This window comes from Drosophila ficusphila, unplaced genomic scaffold (assembly GCF_018152265.1).
Source record: "Drosophila ficusphila isolate 14025-0441.05 unplaced genomic scaffold, ASM1815226v1 contig_846, whole genome shotgun sequence".
Taxonomy (NCBI): Eukaryota; Metazoa; Arthropoda; class Insecta; order Diptera; family Drosophilidae; genus Drosophila; species Drosophila ficusphila.
In genome coordinates, this window is record NW_025064797.1 from 77,398 (window position 1) to 96,427 (window position 19,030).

A 19,030-nucleotide genomic window follows, 5' to 3' on the forward strand; every position below is an offset into this window, starting at 1 on the left:
GAGACGGTGTTTTCTCATAAGTGCGAAAGAAATAGAAACAGAGTGTGTTGTTTAACTCTTATGCTGTGCATGGGGTTTAAAATTGCATGCAATATATGAACATTTGAAATTTTTTTTATAATTTTATTTTGAGTAGTTTAGAGTTAGATACTAATCGCTGTTTTTGTTTCTGAACACTTAGTTTTTTGTTAAGTTTCTTAATTTTAATAAATATGCGAATTTTAAAATAAAACTTTTTTATATCTAAATTTATATCTAAATGCTCAGCAGCCTTTAACAACTTATCTTTAACATTATTTTATATTCCATACCGTATCTCTCCGACAAATAGGAAAATAAATCATCCAGAGATTTGTTGTTGACCAAAATGCCTTTTTGAAAGGGAAGCAAGTGAGGTTTTCCAACTATCTTTGTGCGCATGATCTCAGACATTTTGGCCAAAGTGTCTCTTTGGATCATGAGATTTTTTCCATAGGACTGTGATGTTTCGATGGAATTTGATGTAGACAACTTGGAGTTAAAAACATCGAACCAGTCATTCACCAGTTTAAAAAGATCGGCGGTCTCGCACGCGTTATCTACATCATATCCCAACGAGTAGCATCGTCGGATGGAGCTTACTGTTGTATTGGAAAACAACTGTGTCGCCAACTTAACCTTCTGCTTAGCAAGTGAGCTAACATTAATATGATCTTGTGTTATTTTAAATAATATGGATACATCAGATCTTGCGCAGTGGTTAAGAGCCTGTTGGACTGTCGTCTTTGTCAATTTTTTTCCGTTAACAAACAAACCAGAGTCGATGTAGTGATTTCTGATCAACTTCACCAAATGAGGGGGTATCCGAAAACGCAAAAACTTTTAAATTTTCATCGGCTGGATGACTAAACCAGGTCTTTGCTGAAATAAAAAAATTTTAATAATTGACGACTTGTATTATTTTTCTTTTTTAACTTACTCTCTGAAATGCCTAGTTCACTCCACAGCCTTTGGTTTCCAGCTCCCAAATCAGACACAATTGCCACTACTGGGTAGCCTTTTTGGTATAATTTTCGTATGATTTTAAACAGAGTGTCTGTGTCCATCCTAGCGTCAAAATCGAAAAAGACTGGCTGCTTTTAGGACTTTTTTAAGCCACGGACTATGGCTAATTGCACATAGTTTTTTGGAGCATAGACAGTATCTGACGAGCTATCGTATTCGAAAGCTGCAGCAACCTTCATTTCGTCGAAAGCCAAGACGCAAAGCTTGTCCACTTCAGGCATCTGCTCGTCTTCCATTAGGTCTATCACCACATCAAGAGTGCCGGGATTGATTTTTACTTCGGCTAACCATCTATATAATGTGGTGCGACTCGGATAAGGAAAGCCTTTCTTATATAAATGGTAATAAGCTCTGGGTCCGGCGGTATGGGGACATATAGCTGCCGACATGTCTTCCGAATTGAAAGCCGCTCTTTGTTCTTCACTTTTTAAAATTTTTATTTGTGTTTCCGTGAAGATTTTTCCCAGGTACTTTTCCATTCGCTCATACTCGGTAAGCTGCTGGCGTAGGTGCTGCATTTCCTTCTCCATAGAAAGCATTTTTTTCAGTTCCTTGTTTTCTACAGCCATTGCATTAGTTAGTTCTTCCTCCCTGAATTATAAATGCATTATTGTTTGAATATCCTTGCTTACACTAGTTGGCAAAATTATTTTGACGACCCCTTTTTACTACTATTTTTAACTGGTTGAGTTTTATGGACTTTTAAGGTAATATTTGTTGGCAAAATTTTTAAAATAATTTTTAAAAAATATATAACGCCATTTGTCAAAATAATTATGTCAACTAGTGTTGACTCGAGCACGCCCGATATTATTATGTAAACACATTTTAGCTTACTGTGTTTGTGTAGAGGAATCCGCAAAGCCTAAACGAAATGTTTTTTCTTTTGGTTCTCCTTCGTCCCTTTGGGGGACAGCATCACCGTTAAGTCGTTGTCGCTTATAAATCCGTCCCCTTTTTGGTGCCGACTTCCATTGAGAAGCATCAAAATGGGTTTCGCATATTTTGGCGTTTTTCCCAGGCTGCACTGCAAAATGCTTTCCCATGATTTTCTTCTCGTGGCACACGTTGGCACTTTTATGAACTTTACATTCGGCACATTTGTTTTGCAATAGGTGCAGAATGACATTTTTCTAGCACACAAGGGTTAATGTTTTCAGAAAAATTTCGTCCGCGCACAACCTCTCTCTACGAAAACCCGAGCGTACTGGTCGATAGGGGAGTGAACCCGAACAATTCTGCTGCCGACGGGACTACCTTGTATAATTGTACCATGGGTACAATTATATAAGGTCGTCCCGTCGGCTGCAAAATCGTTCGGGTTCTTTCCCCCTATGGTTCAGTGCGCTCGGGATTTTGAAGAGAGAGGTCGTACGCGGACTAATTTTTCTTAAAACTTTAACCCTTGTGCCTTGAAAAATGAAGTATTGCAGCTATTGCAAAACGATTGTTGAAGGCGTTAAGTTAATAAAAGTGCCAACTTGTGACACAAGAAGAACATTGTGGGAAAATATTCTTGAGTGCAGCCTGACCAAAAGCGCCAAAATATGCGAAACCCATTTTGATGCTTCTCAGTGGAAGTGGGCCCCAAGAAGGGGACTTATGTATGTACATATATACAAAAGAAAGCGTCTCATCGCTGATGCTGTTCTCCAAAGAGACGAAGAAGAACCCCAAACAAAAACAGTTAAATTATGCTTTGCGGATTCCAGTTCACAAACACAGTAAGCTAAATTTTGTTTACGTATTTACACTAGCTGACATAATTATTTTGACGAACATTTAAATGGAGTTATATATATTTTTTATTTTGATTAATTTTGAACTTTTTTTACAACAAATATTAATTTTAAATTCTATAAAACTCAATCAGTTAAAATAGTATTAATGAGGGGTCGTCAAAATAATTTTGCCAACTAGTGTAAGCAAGTATATGCAAACAATAATGCATTTATAATTCAGGAACGAAGAATTTGCTCATGCAATGGATGAAGAAAACAAGGAACTGAAAAACAAAATGTGTAAAATGGAAAATGAAATTCAGCAATTACGAGAGCAGATTGAAGAGTACCGGAAATTGGAGAACTTTTTAGGCAAGATCACAAATCACAGAGACACAAATCAAAATCTTAAAAAATGAAGGAAAAAGAGCTCATTATAACACGGCAGACTTATCGGCTGCTTTATGTCTCCATGCCGCCGGACCTCGAGCCTAGTATCTGATTTGGGCGCTGGCAATCAAAGGCTATGGAGTGAGCTTGGGATTTCGGAGAGTAAGTTTCTAAAAAAAAAATAACACAAGCTTTCAAATATTAATAATTTTTCATTTCAGCAAAGACCTGGTTTAGTCATCCAGCAGATGATAATTTAAAAATTTATGTGTTTTCGGATACACCTCATTTAATTAAGTTGATCCGAAATCACTACGTCGACACAGGATTGTACATAAATGGCAAAAATTGAATAAGGCGACAGTCCAGCAGACTATAAACCACTGTGCCAGGTCAGATTTGTCGATTTTATTTAAAATTACGCAAGACCACATAAATGTAAGCTCAATCGCGAAGCAGAAAGTTAAATTGGCAACACAATTATTTTCAAACACTATCTCAAGCTCCATTAGGCGTTGCTATTCGTTGGGATTTGATGTAGACAACGCGTGCGAAACCGCCGATCTATTCAATCTTTTGAATGATTGGTTCGACGTTTTCAACTCCAAGTTGTCCACATCAAATTCCATCAAAACAACGCAGCCCTATGGAAAAGACCTCGTCATCCAAAGAGAAGTTTTGGCCAAAATGTCTCAGATTATGCGCACGGAAATTGTTGGAAAACCGTACAAACTTCCCTTCCAAAAAGGCATTTTGGTCAACAACAAAGCTCTTGATGAGTTATTTGACTATTTATCGGAGAGATATGGAATGAAGTATCTTATAACTAGTCGTCTTAACCAAGACATAGTTGAGAACTTTTTTGGCGCCATGCGGTCTAAGGGTGGACTTCATGACCATCCGACTCTACTCCAATTTAAGCATAGATTAAGAAAATTTATAACAGGTATGACAAATCTATTATAATCAACTAATAAATGATAAATAATAATAACAGTATTAATTGTCAAATGTTTAGCTCTTTGTTTCAGAAATGTGATCGTTTGTAAGTCTTCTCCGTCTACTGTAGTCGGTGTTTTGTTCATGTTTTCCTTTAATTTTATTTAATTAATTATAGTTCTTATACTTAATTTAGCAAAAAACACTGAATTGTTATCGAGCAATGGCAATGTGGACGAGGACAACACCGATAGTTGGTTAAATCTCAATTTTCAAAAACAACAGACACCAAAAAAGGACGAACTTGATGATTTTAACTTGGACAACCTTGAAGCAGATATTGACATGGACCAAGCGGTCATGGACATTGACAAAGTAGATATTGACATAGACGAATTGGCGGAGGATGCTCTAGAATATATAGCAGGTTACGTCTTAAAAAAATTAAAAATTAACAACGACATCTCATCACCAACATTTACGTATTAGAACGAAGTGTCGCGTGGCGGCCTTATAAAACCATCCCAACAATTTTTAAACGAGCTTAAAAAGTTAGAAATTATATTTTTAAAACTATTTAAGGATGAATTTGAAATAAAAAATAATGTCAGGGACAAATTGTTAAAGGCTGCTGAGCATTTAGAAATTAACTTAGATATAAAAAAGTTTTATTTTAAAATTCGAATTTATTTTAAAGTTAAGAAACTTAACAAAAAACTAAATGTTCAAAAACAAAAGCAAAGATTAATATCAAACTCAAAGCTACTCAAAATAAAATTATAAAAAAGAAATTCAAATGTTTACATATTACATTCAATTTAAACCCCCAAACACAGCATAAGGGTTAAAGAACACACTCTGTTTCTGTTTCTTTCGCACTTACGGGAAAACACCCTCTCACTCGCACTCATTGTAGTGCGCAATAGGGGGAAAGAAAAGCCGACGGGACTACCTTATATAATTGTACCATGGGGCGGCCGAGCGAGAGGGAGTGCATGCAAAATAATTACGACGCACTAAGATATGTCGCCGATCATGCGAGCAGAGGGCAGAGGACGCCGGCAGAAAGAAAATCATCGTCGAGGATCAGTCGCGAATACACGCAATTTCGGCACCCGTTTCGACACGGCTCTGCGTTGCAAACCTCTGGACCACGTGCCAGGCCCTTCGGAAGTACCAAGCCCTCGAAGCGGCACACCTCGCCCACCTCGCACACCGCGACCCCGCCGCGAATACCCGCCGCGCACCGCACCACGTGGCAGGCCCCGCGCCGCCATTTATGACACAAGTCAGTGAAACCACCACTATCGAACGAGGCCCCGCTCCAGCGTCCAGGACGTCGACTCCCCGCCCCGAGCTCTCAAGAATCTGTCTGAGTGAGTAGTGCTAAGAAATAGGAGAGCGGTATAGGCAGGGACCATTTCTTTTACCACATTTAAATAAAACACGTGTACATAAAACTGAACCAATCCTCGCTTGCATATTCAATTCCCGTACCCAGTAGTTAGAGCCGGCAGCCATTTCCAAATTTCAGGGTCCCATCCGCCCACTCCTTTCCCCCACTTGGAACACGGTGACTGCAGCCAGGCGTCCAGCCTCTGCTCCCGCTTGCGTGCCACGCCCCCTCCCCCCACGCGGAACCCGGTGATCGCAGCCAGGCGCACAGCCTCTGCTCCCGCTTGCGTGCCACGCCCCTTTCCCTGCCCCACGTGGAACCCGGTGACCGCAGCCAGGCGACAAGCCTCTGCTCCCGCTTGCGTGCCACGCCCCCTTCCCCACGTGGAACCCGGTGATCGCAGCCAGGCGCACAGCCTCTGATCCCGCTTGCGTGCCACGCCCCTTTCCTTGCCCCACGTGGAACCCGGTGACCGCAGCCAGGCGACAAGCCTCTGCTCCCGCTTGCGTGCCACGCCCCCTTCCCCACGTGGAACCCGGTGATCGCAGCCAGGCGCACAGCCTCTGATCCCGCTTGCGTGTCACGCCCCTTTCCTTGCCCCACGTGGAACCCGGTGACCGCAGCCAGGCGACAAGCCTCTGCTCCCGCTTGCGTGCCACGCCCCTCTCCCAGGCCCACGTGGAACCCGGTGACTGCAGCCAGGCGCCCAGCCTCTGCTCCCGCTTGCGTGCCACTCGCCTCGTCCCTGCGTGCACCCCGGTGACCGCAGCCCGGCATCCTGCCGCTGCTCCCGCGTGTGTGCCGCTTCCGGCGATCACAGCCAGGCGCTCAGCCTCTGTGTGCCCGTGAGCGCATCGCTACCCGTTACCCTGGCAACTGCTATCGGCGACCAGCCTCAGTTGTTTTCCCCATATTTTCCGCCTTTTTGCAACCCACACTACTGTGAGCCCGACCCCTCCATCTCCGTCGGCTCACCCTCTATCAAAGTTTCCGATAGTCCCGCAGATATAAATTTTCTGTAAGCGATCCTGGACAGACTGAGTCATATCCCAGCCAGGAAACTACTTTACAAAACAATTTTTTTTAAATTTTGCTTTGCCAACCATTTTTGGTGATCTGTTAAAATGCAATTTACTCGCGGATCCATATATGTAAATTGCAGATAATAAAGATCAAAAATTTTTTTAGTTTACATGGTTGAAAGTCCGAGTGCTGAAAGGGAATTTGAAAAAGTCTGGGTTTTTTGGGGGGGGTCCGGACCCCCGGACACCCCCGCTTCGTCCGCCCCTGGCGGGCTTCGTCAGTTTGTCCGTCTCTGTAGTGCTTTTTTCTAGTTTTCGGGAAAAAACAATCTTTGTTTTAGTAGCCAATTTTGTCCCTGTGGCAGTTGCAAAACTGTACTTTTGCTTCTCTTATGTGCTTACAATTCGGCGCCCGCGTGTTGCACTTATGTATGTATGTATGTATGTGTTTCATTTGAAAGACGCGTCGAGCTGATAACAACGTCGTTTTTTATCCCACGAACATGATTTTTAGAACATTGACAATCGGACAACTGTGTATATTATATATGTATGTACATACATAGCTGTGTTGTGACAAATGCTAAATTGTCAATGCTGAGCGTCTACCGCTCTGGGGACTTTCATTCGACAAGAGAACAAATAGGTACAACCGAAGTAACTTCAAGATTAAGTTTATTTAACAAATTTCACTAGATTGATATCTACAAACAAACAAACAAACAAACAAACAAACAAACTAATTTAATTACGAAGGTTAAGTTATATCAAAATTTTAGGTTCTTCAAGGTATAAAAATCAAAGACACAGGCCGACCAGCACCGAACACCGCTTGCCAAAGAGTGGTTTGTCGGATTTTGGCATTCGTCTTTTGTGCTGCTGGGACGTCTCGAGAGCGTAGAAAACTGCATTAAGCACACTCTTTGTCTCCTACGAAATACTCTTAATAGATGCTCGAACATGCCGCCCGCCAATACTGATCCCAGTATTAAACTCCAGTGCTTTCCCTTGTTGCCAATTAAACGCTGTGAAAAGACAAGTGTTTGTTAGAGCATGCATGTGTTGGATCAAAGATGTGCAAAATAATTGTCGTTAATTTGATGAATCGAGACCTTTAGCTACTGAGCTGCAAACTAAAGGCAGAGGACAAAGTTTTGAAAGCGATCGCTTATATATTCCTGACGAGGTTTTAACGGAAGCCACACGTACGAGGTTGTCTGTTCCGGGATGCAGTTCTATAATTCGCCCAAGTTTCCATTCCGCCGGGGGGAATCGATCATCCTTTATGATGACTATGTTATATCATCTACAATTAGATTGGGTTTTACTTGCCACCATTTTGGGCGAGCTTGTAAATGTGACAACCAGTCTACGCTCCAACGCTTCCAAAACTGCCTTACCAGTCGTTGGCCGTCAAAAAACTGCAAGTCCAAAGATTTATCCGCTGTGGTGGGATTTGGTAGAGACATCATGGAATCACCGATCAAAAAATGAGCCGGAGTCAAAGCCGAGAGATCCTCAATATTGGACGTCAACGGGCACAAGGGTCGAGAGTTTAAACATGCCTCTATTTGCACAAGAACTGTGTTCAACTGCTCGTAGGTCATCTTGACCCCCTGGAAAGTACGAAACAGATGCCTCTTGACTGCTTTCACGTTCGCTTCCCACAAGCCTCCGAAATTAGGGCTGTGTGGAGGATTGAAATGCCACTGAATGTTGCGAGATGTTAATTCAGGCAGCACAGTCGTTGTCATTTCTTTTACAAATTCCTTCTTCCACAATTGAAGCGATTTATCCGCACCCATAAAATTTGTGCCGCAGTCGCTATACAGATGCCTGCAAAATCCGCGGCGTCCAATAAAACGCTGCAAAGCCCATAGGAAATGCTGGGTAGACAATCCTGTGACGGCCTCCAAATGGATTGCTTTGGTTGCTAAGCAAACGAAAACAGCGATATATGCTTTGTAGGTATGATGTCCACGAAACCGAGATGCCTTAATTTCCAAAGCGCCAGTGTAGTCCACGCCAGTAGCTTCAAATGCTCGTTTTGGGGGGTTTACCCGATGAAATGGCAAATCTGCCATTAACTGCGATGCTGGTTTTGGACGATGTTTGAAACAGGGAACACATTTACGTAGGACTCGTTTCACTGCTTGTTTTCCGTTTACAATCCAGAAAATCTGTTGAATAGTCGCTAGTGTGAGATCCATTCCTCCATGTAGAGTATTATGATGAGCATTTCGGATCACAAGCTCAGTGAAGTGATGTGACTTGGCTAAATGATCGGAGTGCGTTGGTTAGCAGAGATGTGGAAAGCATTCTTTAATCTCCCTCGCACCCGCAAGATACTCTGCTGATCTACAAAAGGACATAACTGATGAAGTTTATTAGAGCCAGATAAGGATTTATTTGATTGTAATCGAGAAATCTCACATGGAAACGCTTTCCGCTGCACCAGTCGAACGACTTGAAGCATGGCATCTTGAAACTCCTGTGTCTTTATTGGCCCTGTTCGACGCAATGCCAATGCAGATTTGGAATTGTGTACAAAGCGTAGCATATAGGCCACAACAAAGATGAGTCTGTTATAGGAAGAAAATGAGGTGATGATTGATTCATCAATCGAAGTGGTACAAGTGAGTGTTGATTTTTTAAGATCTCGCTGCTCAGCTCTGGCAACGTTATCCTCCGGTGGATCCAAGCGATTAGTTGGCCATTGCGTATCCGGTAGCTGTAACCATGGTGGGCCACACCACCACAAATCGTGATTTGCCAGCTGCGTTGGGGTAAGACCACGGGTGGCGCAATCTGCGGGGTTCGTATCAGTGGGCACGTGTCGCCACTGCGACGGTACGCTTGATTGCAAAATTTGTCCCACTCGATTGGCAGCAAAAGTCTTCAAGCGCATTGGATCTCCATTAATCCAGTACAGTATGATCATTGCATCGGACCAAAAATGAAGCGACATTGCTTGGTCTTGGAAATGTAGCTGTTGGCAGCACCACTTTGCCAGCTGGGTGGCTAACAGGGCACCAGAAAGCTCCACTCTCGGAATTGTCATTGGCTTCGTGGGTGTAACGCGACTACGTGCAGTAAGTAAATGAGTATGTACAGTATCATCCATCCATTGAACTCTGAGATACGCACACGCAGCATATGCAATGGTCGATCCGTCACTAAATACATGGAGTTGAAGAGATTTTAGACTGCTACGTTGAACATTAACCACCGAGGTACTTGGATTGCCTCGACATCTGGTAATCTCGTGATATAATCGTTCCAGCGTTCTCGTAAATCTAGAGGAAGTGTTTCGTCCCACTCTAATGGCGAGGAAACTCCAGCAGTACGTTCAATACGAACACTCCAGACGTCCTTCAGAATTGCTTTGGCAGTTGTGATAACTGGCACAATAAATCCTAATGGATCGTACAACCGGGCCACTGTGGAAAGTAATGCTCGTTTAGTAAATTCTTGACTAATTTTGAATTTTATATGAAAGCCATAAACATCTCTTTTAGGATGCCAATACAAACCAAGTGTTTTTATTGAATCATGATTGTCGACTTCTAAAATGGTTGAATTCGACATATGTTCTTGCGCAATGTTAACCAGCAAGTCAGGATGATTAGATGCCCATTTCCTGAGACACATGCCAGCGGATTGAAGTGCAGCAATTAGATCCTCTCGAATTTTGATGGCTCCATCAACGGTGTCATGACCACTTTGAACGTCGTCCACATATATTTCCTTTTGCAGTACATGTTGTGCCAATGGATATCTCACACTTTCATCCTGAGCTAGTTGATGCATAATCCTGATGGCCGTATATGGAGCCGACGCAGTTCCAAAGGTCACTGTAGTTAAACAATATTCCTGAATTTGATCCTGTTCGTTTCGCTAAAAAATCCGTTGAAACTGGGCATCATCCGGGTGCATGTCTATGCATCGGTACATTTTTGGATATCTGCCGCAAAAACATATCGATGCATGCGCCAGTTTAGTATGACTCCCCCAAGATCATTCTGCAACGCGGGACCTGTACAAAGGACATCGTTGAGAGAACGGCCATTGGAAGTTTTGCAAGACGCATCATAGACCCCGCGTAATTTGGTGGTGGTACTCTCCTCCTTTAGTACAGCGTGATGAGGCAGAGTGCATGCCGCAAAACCGACCTGCCCCAATGGCGTGTGAGTCCGATGTTGCTCCTCAGTGCTTGCAGCTTCGATGATCTAGTTGAGATCAAAATACTCTTGGATGACGGCTGAATATTGCTGATGTAACGCTGGTTGTTTTTGAAACTTGCGCTCCAACATATGGAAGCGATTAAGGGCTATTTGCCGAGATTTCCCAAGAACTTGCGAGGAATCGAACTGCGTCTTGAATGGGAGCCGAACCATATATTTCCCATTGGGTTGACGTGTATGCGTGCGTTTGAAATGATCCTCGCACCATTGTTCTTCTGCTGTCAACTGTCGAGTTTCGGGAATTATCTCTAGTTCAAAAAACATATTGACCAAAGACTCCAAATTTGTCTGATGACATCGAATGGATATGGCATGCGAAAATATTTGGTTTGTCTTACCAAATACAATCCAACCCAGTTGCGTGCGCTGAGCTATTGGTTGATCCTGAGCTCCCTTCCGAACTTCAGACAGCATGAGCTGAGGTATGACATCCACGCCAATCAGCAAGTCGATTCGACCGGATCGCGTAAAGGTAGGATCTGCCAATTCGAGTCCTTGGATATGCGACCAGTTTTGCAGGTAAATATTCGTCCTTGGCAGAGGCGATGTTAAAGAGCGAAGCACAAACGCCGTATCCACTGACATTTGGAACTGAGGGTGTATACATGAGCTTAATGTAAACCCCGTGCGATGCTTGCACTTATTTGTTGAGTTTTCGCCAACTCCCGTGATTTCAGCAGAAACAGGGAATCGCCTTAGTCCAAGGTCTTGGACGACATTTTCCGTAACAAGAGTTCCCTCGGAGCCGTGATCAATTAAAGCGCGTACTATCATAGACTGACCAGTGATGTTGTTGTGTAGTCGAACCAGTACCGTCGCTAGAATCACTGTGGGTGACTTATACGAGGCCATTGCACTCACGAGCTGAGTTGTGTTGGCTTGAATTGAGCTTGCCGATGAGGATGAATCCCTCGTTGACTGATGCTGTAGAACATTAGATCTAGCATTATTAGGCTGACTAGGAAAATGTAAAAGAGTGTGGTGCCGTTGACCACACTGAGAACAATTCTTTGTACTACTGCACTGAGACCAGTTATGCGAAGGGCTTAAACAATTCAGACAAACCTTGGTGTTTTCCGCTATCAGTTTTCGAGCAAAACAATCTTTAGACAAGAACTCTGGACAACGCCTTAAAATGTGGTTGCCACTACAATGAGTGCAACGCATTGCGGAATTGGTACCGCTCGTGGTATGGTAGCTGCCACGTTTATGTATGTTATTGTTGTTAGAGTTGTTCGGAAGCTTGTATGACGATTTATGCGATGCATTTTGTACCGATGTGGGTTTTGCTAATGGGTTCCCTTTGCGACTTTCTATCATTTCGATGCTGACAAGGCGATTGTTTAGAAAATTTTCGAACATCGAAAAGGTTGGAATTTCTCCTGAGCTGCCCAGGTGATGCTCCCAGGCTTGGAGAGAAGTTGATGGGAGTTTCATCGCGAGATGATGCACTATCCAATGGTCACAAGTTGAGATTGCGATTTTGAGACGCTTGAATTCGTTTATACACACATTGGTGACGTTGAGTAGGTGCTTGAATTCCGTTGAACATTCCTTGACGATGACAGGCAAGTCGTATAGGGCATTCATATGGTGCTTGAATAACAACCTTGGGTTATTATACCTCCTAACGATGAGATTCCAGGCCACTGCATAGTTTGCTTCCGTCAAATCCATTTGCTGGACATCCTGATCGCAATCACCTGGCAAAGCTTGCTTAAGAAAATGGAATTTTTGAATGCTAGAAAGTGCCGTATTCTCGTTTATAAGCTGTGAAAATACATCAAAAAATGCTGGCCAATCTGTATGTTTGCCAGAAAAAGTGGGAACCGGTAACTTAGGGAGCTGAACTGAGGACACTGCTGTAGAAACCACCGTAGAATTATGGCTCGGAGCTCCAACTGTTGTATCAGTATTTGTTGTTGTCAGCAGGGCATCGTAGGCATCCAAAATAGCACAAAAAACCGTGGTATAACTTTGCTCAAACTTATCTTCAATTGCATTTTTAAAATACGCATGCGTACGCGGACATTTGGAAATAACAATCAATTGGTGATTTTTATTAAATTGTCTAGAAAGTTCTTCCAATTTATCGCGACGGAGTTGAAAATAAGCTTTGGTTTTTCGAGCTGCACTATCTTTTTTAAAATTCGTATGCAGCTGTGTTAATCGTGTAAGAATATCAAATTGAAGAGCACTGAGATCTTCATAACCCGCTCTCTCCAATGAGACTTCTAGTTCACTTTCGTTTTTCTCCATTTGACTCAAAAATAATTGCACTCAATCTATGACCAACATACAAGCATGCAAATAACAAAACACTCACCCTTTCTGTGCAAGAACACCTTGTGTTTCGCAGTCGTTAGCGTTTAACGTTTGTTGTTGTTGTTGTTGTCCGCCAGGCAGAGTAGAGCGACAAAGGCGAAAGCAAGGCGGTGATTTGCTTATCACTGCAGCTGCGCTTCCAGCTGTCCAGCGAAGTGACGTGGGTGTATGTGGTCGTTGCACTCGGCCGATCATCCAACGAGGCAAATGTTCAAAGCGAGACGCCGATATTTAGCGAATCTCTGCCGCTGCGCTTCTAGCGGTCCAGCGACGAAAGTACAAAGTATAGAAAGAGACGCCGGTAACTTAAGAACGGCGTCTATGTACCAATTAGGTTTGGTATTTGGCTGACTCTTTTTGGGTGCGTGCTGGCACTGAACTTTTAGAATTTTATGAACACACAAAGAACCACTTTTGCCAATTTATGGGCAGATAACTGTTGAAAATTAATTTCAAATGTAATCACGAAGTTATGATCAAATGGTTCCCCTCATGGGCCACCAAAAATGTTGTGACAAATGCTAAGTTGTCAATGCTGAGCGTCTACCGCTCTGGGGACTTTCATTTGACAAGAGAAAAATAGGTACAACCGAAGTAACTTCAAGATTAAGTTTATTTAACAAATTTCACTAGATATCAAAACAAACTAATTTAATTGCGAAGGTTAAGTTATATCAAAATTTTAGGGTTCTTCAAGGTATAAAAATCAAAGACACAGGCCGACCAGCACCGAACACCGCTTGCCAAAGAGTGCTTCGTCGGATTTTGGCATTCGTCTTTTGTGCTGCTGGGACGTCTCGAGAGCGTAGAAAACTGCGTTAAGCACACTCTTTGTCTCCTACGAAATACTCTTAATAGATGCTCGAACAAGCTGTCATGTGAACAATCGTCGAATTATAGAAAATCAATAGAAAAATCGTCATAGCTCGATGTTGTTTAGCCTTTGCTAAGCTATGTAGCTTTCTTTCTGGTTTTTTTTTGTTTTCAGCTTTTTTCTGTGGGAGCTCTTCAAGATTAATTTTGGGTTTTTTGTATATGCATGTCTTTAAACTCTTCGGTATAATAAAATCAAAATAAAAACATACCGTTAGATAAATATTTGAAGTACATATGTATTTAAAAACCTAAGAGGTAAAGTTAATTATATGCATATGTATCAATGCAGCTCTAAAAATCGCCGTTAATATAATATTTAAAAATAGAAAAAAATTCAAAAATAAAAAAATCTTCCTGATTACCTGCGTAGTTATGTGGCGTGCTTTTTTCTTCTAGTTTTCGAGAAATAAAAATCTTAAAAAATGTGTGTAAATTAATTTTATTCCCAAAAATTTTTTTAAAAAAATTAATTTTTTATTTTCACTTATACTTGGTGATAAACCTTTATTTGAATATATTTTTTACACAAGATTTAACTTAACTTTTTAATTCGGTTACTGAACGCGGCTCGGGTCAAAATACGACTAACTGCCAAATCTTAAATCTGATCCAAAGAACATCGGCCAAAAGCTTTTCTCGAACTTCAAGAAGTTTCTTTTTGTTTAAAATAAAAGCTCATGATGTAAGTGTCGCATCCCATTGTGAAATTCAATTATGCTGACCAATGCAGTTTATTTGGGGCTTGGAATGAGGAAGGCGCAATTGATTGGGCTTTGAACGGAAGCTGATGTTTACTTTAAGTTTGATTTGTTTATTTCGGTTGGGGATCCAAGAGCGGACCTCAAAGACAAAGGCAGGCAATGGCAAAGGCGAATGCGAAGATCGCTGAGATTGAATTTTGGAATTTGTTTATTAATTGGGGATCCAAGAGTGGACCTCAAAGCCAAAGGCATAAGCAATGGCAAAGGCGAGTGCGAAAATCGCTGAGATTGAATTTTGGAAATTGTTTATAAATGGCATAAGAAGCCTGGTTTCATGGGTTGGATAACTCTCCCCCTTCTAAAATGGATCGCCCCGATTTATTATTAATTTCTTTTAATCGGTCTCTTAGTTTTGAAAAAAAACATTGGTCTTGGTTTGTATTTTTTACTGTTGCAATTTCTTCTTGATTTGTATTTTCTTGCATAATAATTTCTTGTTTTGAATTTTCGTTTTCTAAATTTTCATGGTTAGTTTTTTCTTCTAGTTCTGGCCGTTGTTTTATAATTACAAAAATAACATTTTTATATTTTATAAAAAGTAAAAAAATTAAATATACGATAATTACAATTAATAATATAAAATAAATTGGAATTTTTGTATTATTAATTTGGAAATATGGATTGAGAATATTTATATTATCAAGAGTAAGTTCTGAATTATTAGAAACAATATATTCATCAATGTCATAATTAATAAATTTATGCTGTGCTATGTAGTTTAATATTTTTCTTTCGGTGTTTACATAAGTTATATTATTTATGGTTACTGAGTCATTGAACAAAATTAAATATGAACCTTGTAGTTTTGTTATGTCTACTATGTTTGTTCCTGTAACTAAAATCGCACCATCTTGGAGGATGTCTATTTTTTTTGTTAATTTCTCTTATTTTAGAACAGTTGGCTCTTTCGCCATTTAAAAGTTTTATAAAGCAACTTGTTTCAGAACTTAATTAAAAGTAGTTGTTGAAAATTTCTTCTTTAAAATTGGTCATTAAGTAATATTTATTTTTGCAAAAGGCAACTTGATTGTTTATCAATAATTTTCCATCGGGTTGAGCAATAGCTCTTGTTTTATACAGGTATTTTATATAGATTACTAATAAATCGTTATTAAATAAAATTTTATAAGTTGATATATCTATTAAGTTGGTTAATACTACAGATTGTTTTTCGTGATTGTAAATTTCCTTAATTTCTTTTTCATTCAGAATTTTCGTATTAAAAATTTTTGTTTTTGCCAAGATAATGGTCTAATAAATTTTGCAAATCGAATATTAGCAACCGTAAACGGTGTTTTCGTAAAATTGTTTCCTCATTGAAGACTACATTTTTTAAATTTTCAGTTAGGTTTTTTACTTCATTAAATAATTGGGAATTTATTGTGAATTGTTTGTTATTATTCTGTATTAAGTCGTCCATTTTATTTTGTACAGTTATGAAATCATTATGATCAGGAGTTCCTGCTATCCATTTTGTAACGAACTGCTTTTTTATGTCTCCGCTCGCTACGTAAACGTGCGGCTAGCTCAGTTGAGTTTGTGTGTTCGTCCCACCAAATTTATTGTTGCGTGACCCCGAGACCAAAGCAGAACGCAGAGTTAGGTTAGATTTAGAATATGTGTTGGGTTTATTGCGTGTAGATTTACAGCTTGATGTTTGATTCGTGGTTCTGCTGTCTGACGACTCGATCTCCCTCGTTGACGCCGGTAATGGCTCCCGCGTCGACTCCTGCGGCGGCACGCCTGTCGTGCGTCCTCTGCCTTGCCGAGTCTTTCGGGCACCGGTCGCGTACTAGGTTCGCTACGAGTCTCTCACAACTTGGCGGATATTGAGCAGAAAACCTTACTGGAGGGCTAAGCAGCGCTGCTGCAGTCAACACTCCACGCTCTACCCTGAAGTCGGTCGGGATTTCGTCGGCTGGGCCTCGGCAGGTCCTCACTCTCGTGTGGACCGAATCCGGGCACCTTTCGCACAACTCCCTCGGATTTTCGTCGCTGGCCCTCAGCAGGTCCTCAATCTCTCATGAGAAACCGACGCCGGGTACCTTTCGCACAACATCCACTGGATCTTCGTCAGCTGGCCCTCAGCAGGTTCTCAATATCTCATGCGAACCGACGCTGGGTACCTTTCGCACAACATCCATTTACTCGGACTCCCCCAATACCGTCGTTTTCGAGACTCGTAGACGCACCCTACAACTTACCTTGTACCCTCGGGATCTCAGCTTGGCAGTTCCAGCTTATGTAGACGTGACCGTCGTTGGGCTTCTCGACTCGGCGATCTTGATTCCGGATTAAATGGCACTTGGTATTCTCCTTGGGGTTTCACTGGCGTGACTGTCCCGAAATGTGCGCGCTTTCTCCTTTTATACGCCATCCTGGTCCCGCAATTTCCCTTCCTTGGTAGCGTGATCGGGTCCAAAGTGCAGGACAAATGGCGTGATCGGGTCCAAAGTGCAGGACCAGTCCCGTTAGTTCACGGTCCTTCCCTTTTGTGCTGGTCCAAAGTCCGCCGACTTCACCGTTATACGGGTGCAAAGTCCAGGACTTCACCGTTATAACGGGTACAAAGTCCGCCGCGGTACCGTTAATTCACGGTCCCTCCTCTTTGCGCGGGTCCGAAGTCCGCAGACTTGCTGTTGTTGGGTCCAAAGTCTGCAGACTCACCGCAGCATTGAGTCCAAAGTCCTTGGAGCCGTTATTTCCCTTTTTAACCTCCGCACACAGCGCATCCCGCTGTTGCTATGCAGCTCTCCTGCACTCGAAATTGTAAGGAGATTTACAACTCCTTACAATTTCCATAAAGTTCCTATTTCGTTTGTTCCTCTTTTTTTGCCTTTTTGGCATTATTTCTGATAATGTTATTCTGATGAGTTCTAAATCCATTGAAATTTCCCATTCTATATCTGTTTTTGCTGATTTATCTAAAATTCTAGTTTCCGTGTTAATTATTTCTTCATAAAAACTTGAATTAATTACGTGAAATAAATCTGCGTATGAATCATACGTCAATACGTCTTTGTTGTCTTTAAATAATAAATAATCTTGACTTGCATAGTCAATTATTTCGGAACTTGTTAAAAGTATTAAGTTTAGTATAAGTAGGGGAGACCGGGGGGGTTTTGAGACGGGTTTTGTTTTTTGACAAAAAATATAATAGAAAAGCCATTTTTCTGCCCGTACAAATTTTTAAATCATAGTTCAGTGTAATTTCACTCAGACAAGAGTATAATTAGTTGAAATTTTAGTTCGACCTTCAAGTTTTGCCTGCCTGCTCAAAAGTTGTTTTTTATGGATTTTCGCAATGTTCGGGGGGTTGTGAGACACAAATTTATAAGAATGAAAATGGTTTTTTTTTTATCAAAATTGTTTATTTTATTCTTTAATAAGGCATATTTTGTGGTCTACAATTTATTCAAATTGGAAAGATTTCGAGGAGATAATAGAACGGCACATAAAAATCAGATTTATAGCAGCCACAAAAACATTGACATAAATCGCAGATTTGGCAGTCTGACTATACATGGCCTTGCCATGATGACTAAAGAAAGAAAAAACGATCATCAAAAACACTGAATCCATCAAAATTATCAAAATTATCATTAAACGTTTTGGTTGTGTACAGAAACACTATATCAGGCTATTAAATACAATTTTATGGTCCTAGATGACGCGGTAATAGAATGTCTCATAGCCCCCCGAGAACGTTGTCTCACGACCCCCCAATAGCTATATTTTAAATATGGCTTCTGCTTTACGGACGCATTAAATGTTTATGCAAAATTTGTTCCGTGTGTCAAAAGGCTACTCACCAAGGAATGTTTCGGATGTATGCACTCTCGCAAATAGCTTGTAAAACAAAGCGAAAAGACAGCAAACACGAACGGTCTACAAAACGTTCGATCACAAAATTGGAGTTGCCATTTGGGAAGACATAAAGAATCGGCATGAGCGGAATATTTGTGATGTGGAAATGAAGATTGGAAACAAGCAAGAAGTTTCACAGTCAGCTGGTAGATGTCGCGCTTTTTAGTTCATTGCTGTAAGCGCGTCTCACGACCCCCGTGTCTCACGACCCCCCGGTCTCCCCTACTCTTTTATAATCTGATTTTGAATAGTACAACATATTTAAATGGCACGTGTTTTCTAAATGTTTTCAAGAGAACATTTCTAGGGCTCTCTCACCTAAAGCAATGGCAAACGAATAAATACATAAAGGCTAACAACATCGAATCTATGACGATTTTTCTATTATTTACCATATTGTTCATATGAAAGCTATATGATATAGTCCAGGGGTGCTCAACGCCTA

The 19,030-nt window shown here is 41.2% G+C and overlaps 2 protein-coding genes across 2 annotated transcripts; both read right to left on the reverse strand.

Annotated features, from left to right (window-relative positions):
- Window positions 1-9,392: 9,392 nt before the first annotated feature.
- On the reverse strand, window positions 9,393-10,434 carry LOC122320853. The gene is made up of 2 exons (XM_043209339.1): window positions 10,046-10,434; window positions 9,393-9,952 (listed from the first exon to the last, which is right to left on the reverse strand). Exons 1-2 carry the CDS (start codon window positions 10,320-10,322, stop codon window positions 9,714-9,716), a joined length of 516 nt encoding a protein of 171 aa, XP_043065274.1. The 5' UTR covers window positions 10,323-10,434; the 3' UTR covers window positions 9,393-9,713.
- Window positions 10,435-10,741: 307 nt separating this feature from the next.
- Window positions 10,742-12,346, reverse strand: LOC122320844. The gene is made up of 2 exons (XM_043209330.1): window positions 11,822-12,346; window positions 10,742-11,680 (listed from the first exon to the last, which is right to left on the reverse strand). Exons 1-2 carry the CDS (start codon window positions 12,344-12,346, stop codon window positions 10,742-10,744), a joined length of 1,464 nt encoding a protein of 487 aa, XP_043065265.1.
- Window positions 12,347-19,030: the final 6,684 nt, after the last annotated feature.

Coding starts and splice junctions, on each gene's coding strand:
- LOC122320853 (XM_043209339.1), bottom strand. CDS start 10,322: ATGCATCAACTAGCTCAGGATGAAAGTGTGAGATATCCATTGGCACAA. Junction 9,953..10,045: donor TGATTCAATAAAAACACTTG/GTTTGTATTGGC, acceptor TACTTTCCACAG/TGGCCCGGTTGTACGATCCA.
- LOC122320844 (XM_043209330.1), bottom strand. CDS start 12,346: ATGAATGCCCTATACGACTTGCCTGTCATCGTCAAGGAATGTTCAACG. Junction 11,681..11,821: donor TGATAGCGGAAAACACCAAG/GTTTGTCTGAAT, acceptor AATGTTCTACAG/CATCAGTCAACGAGGGATTC.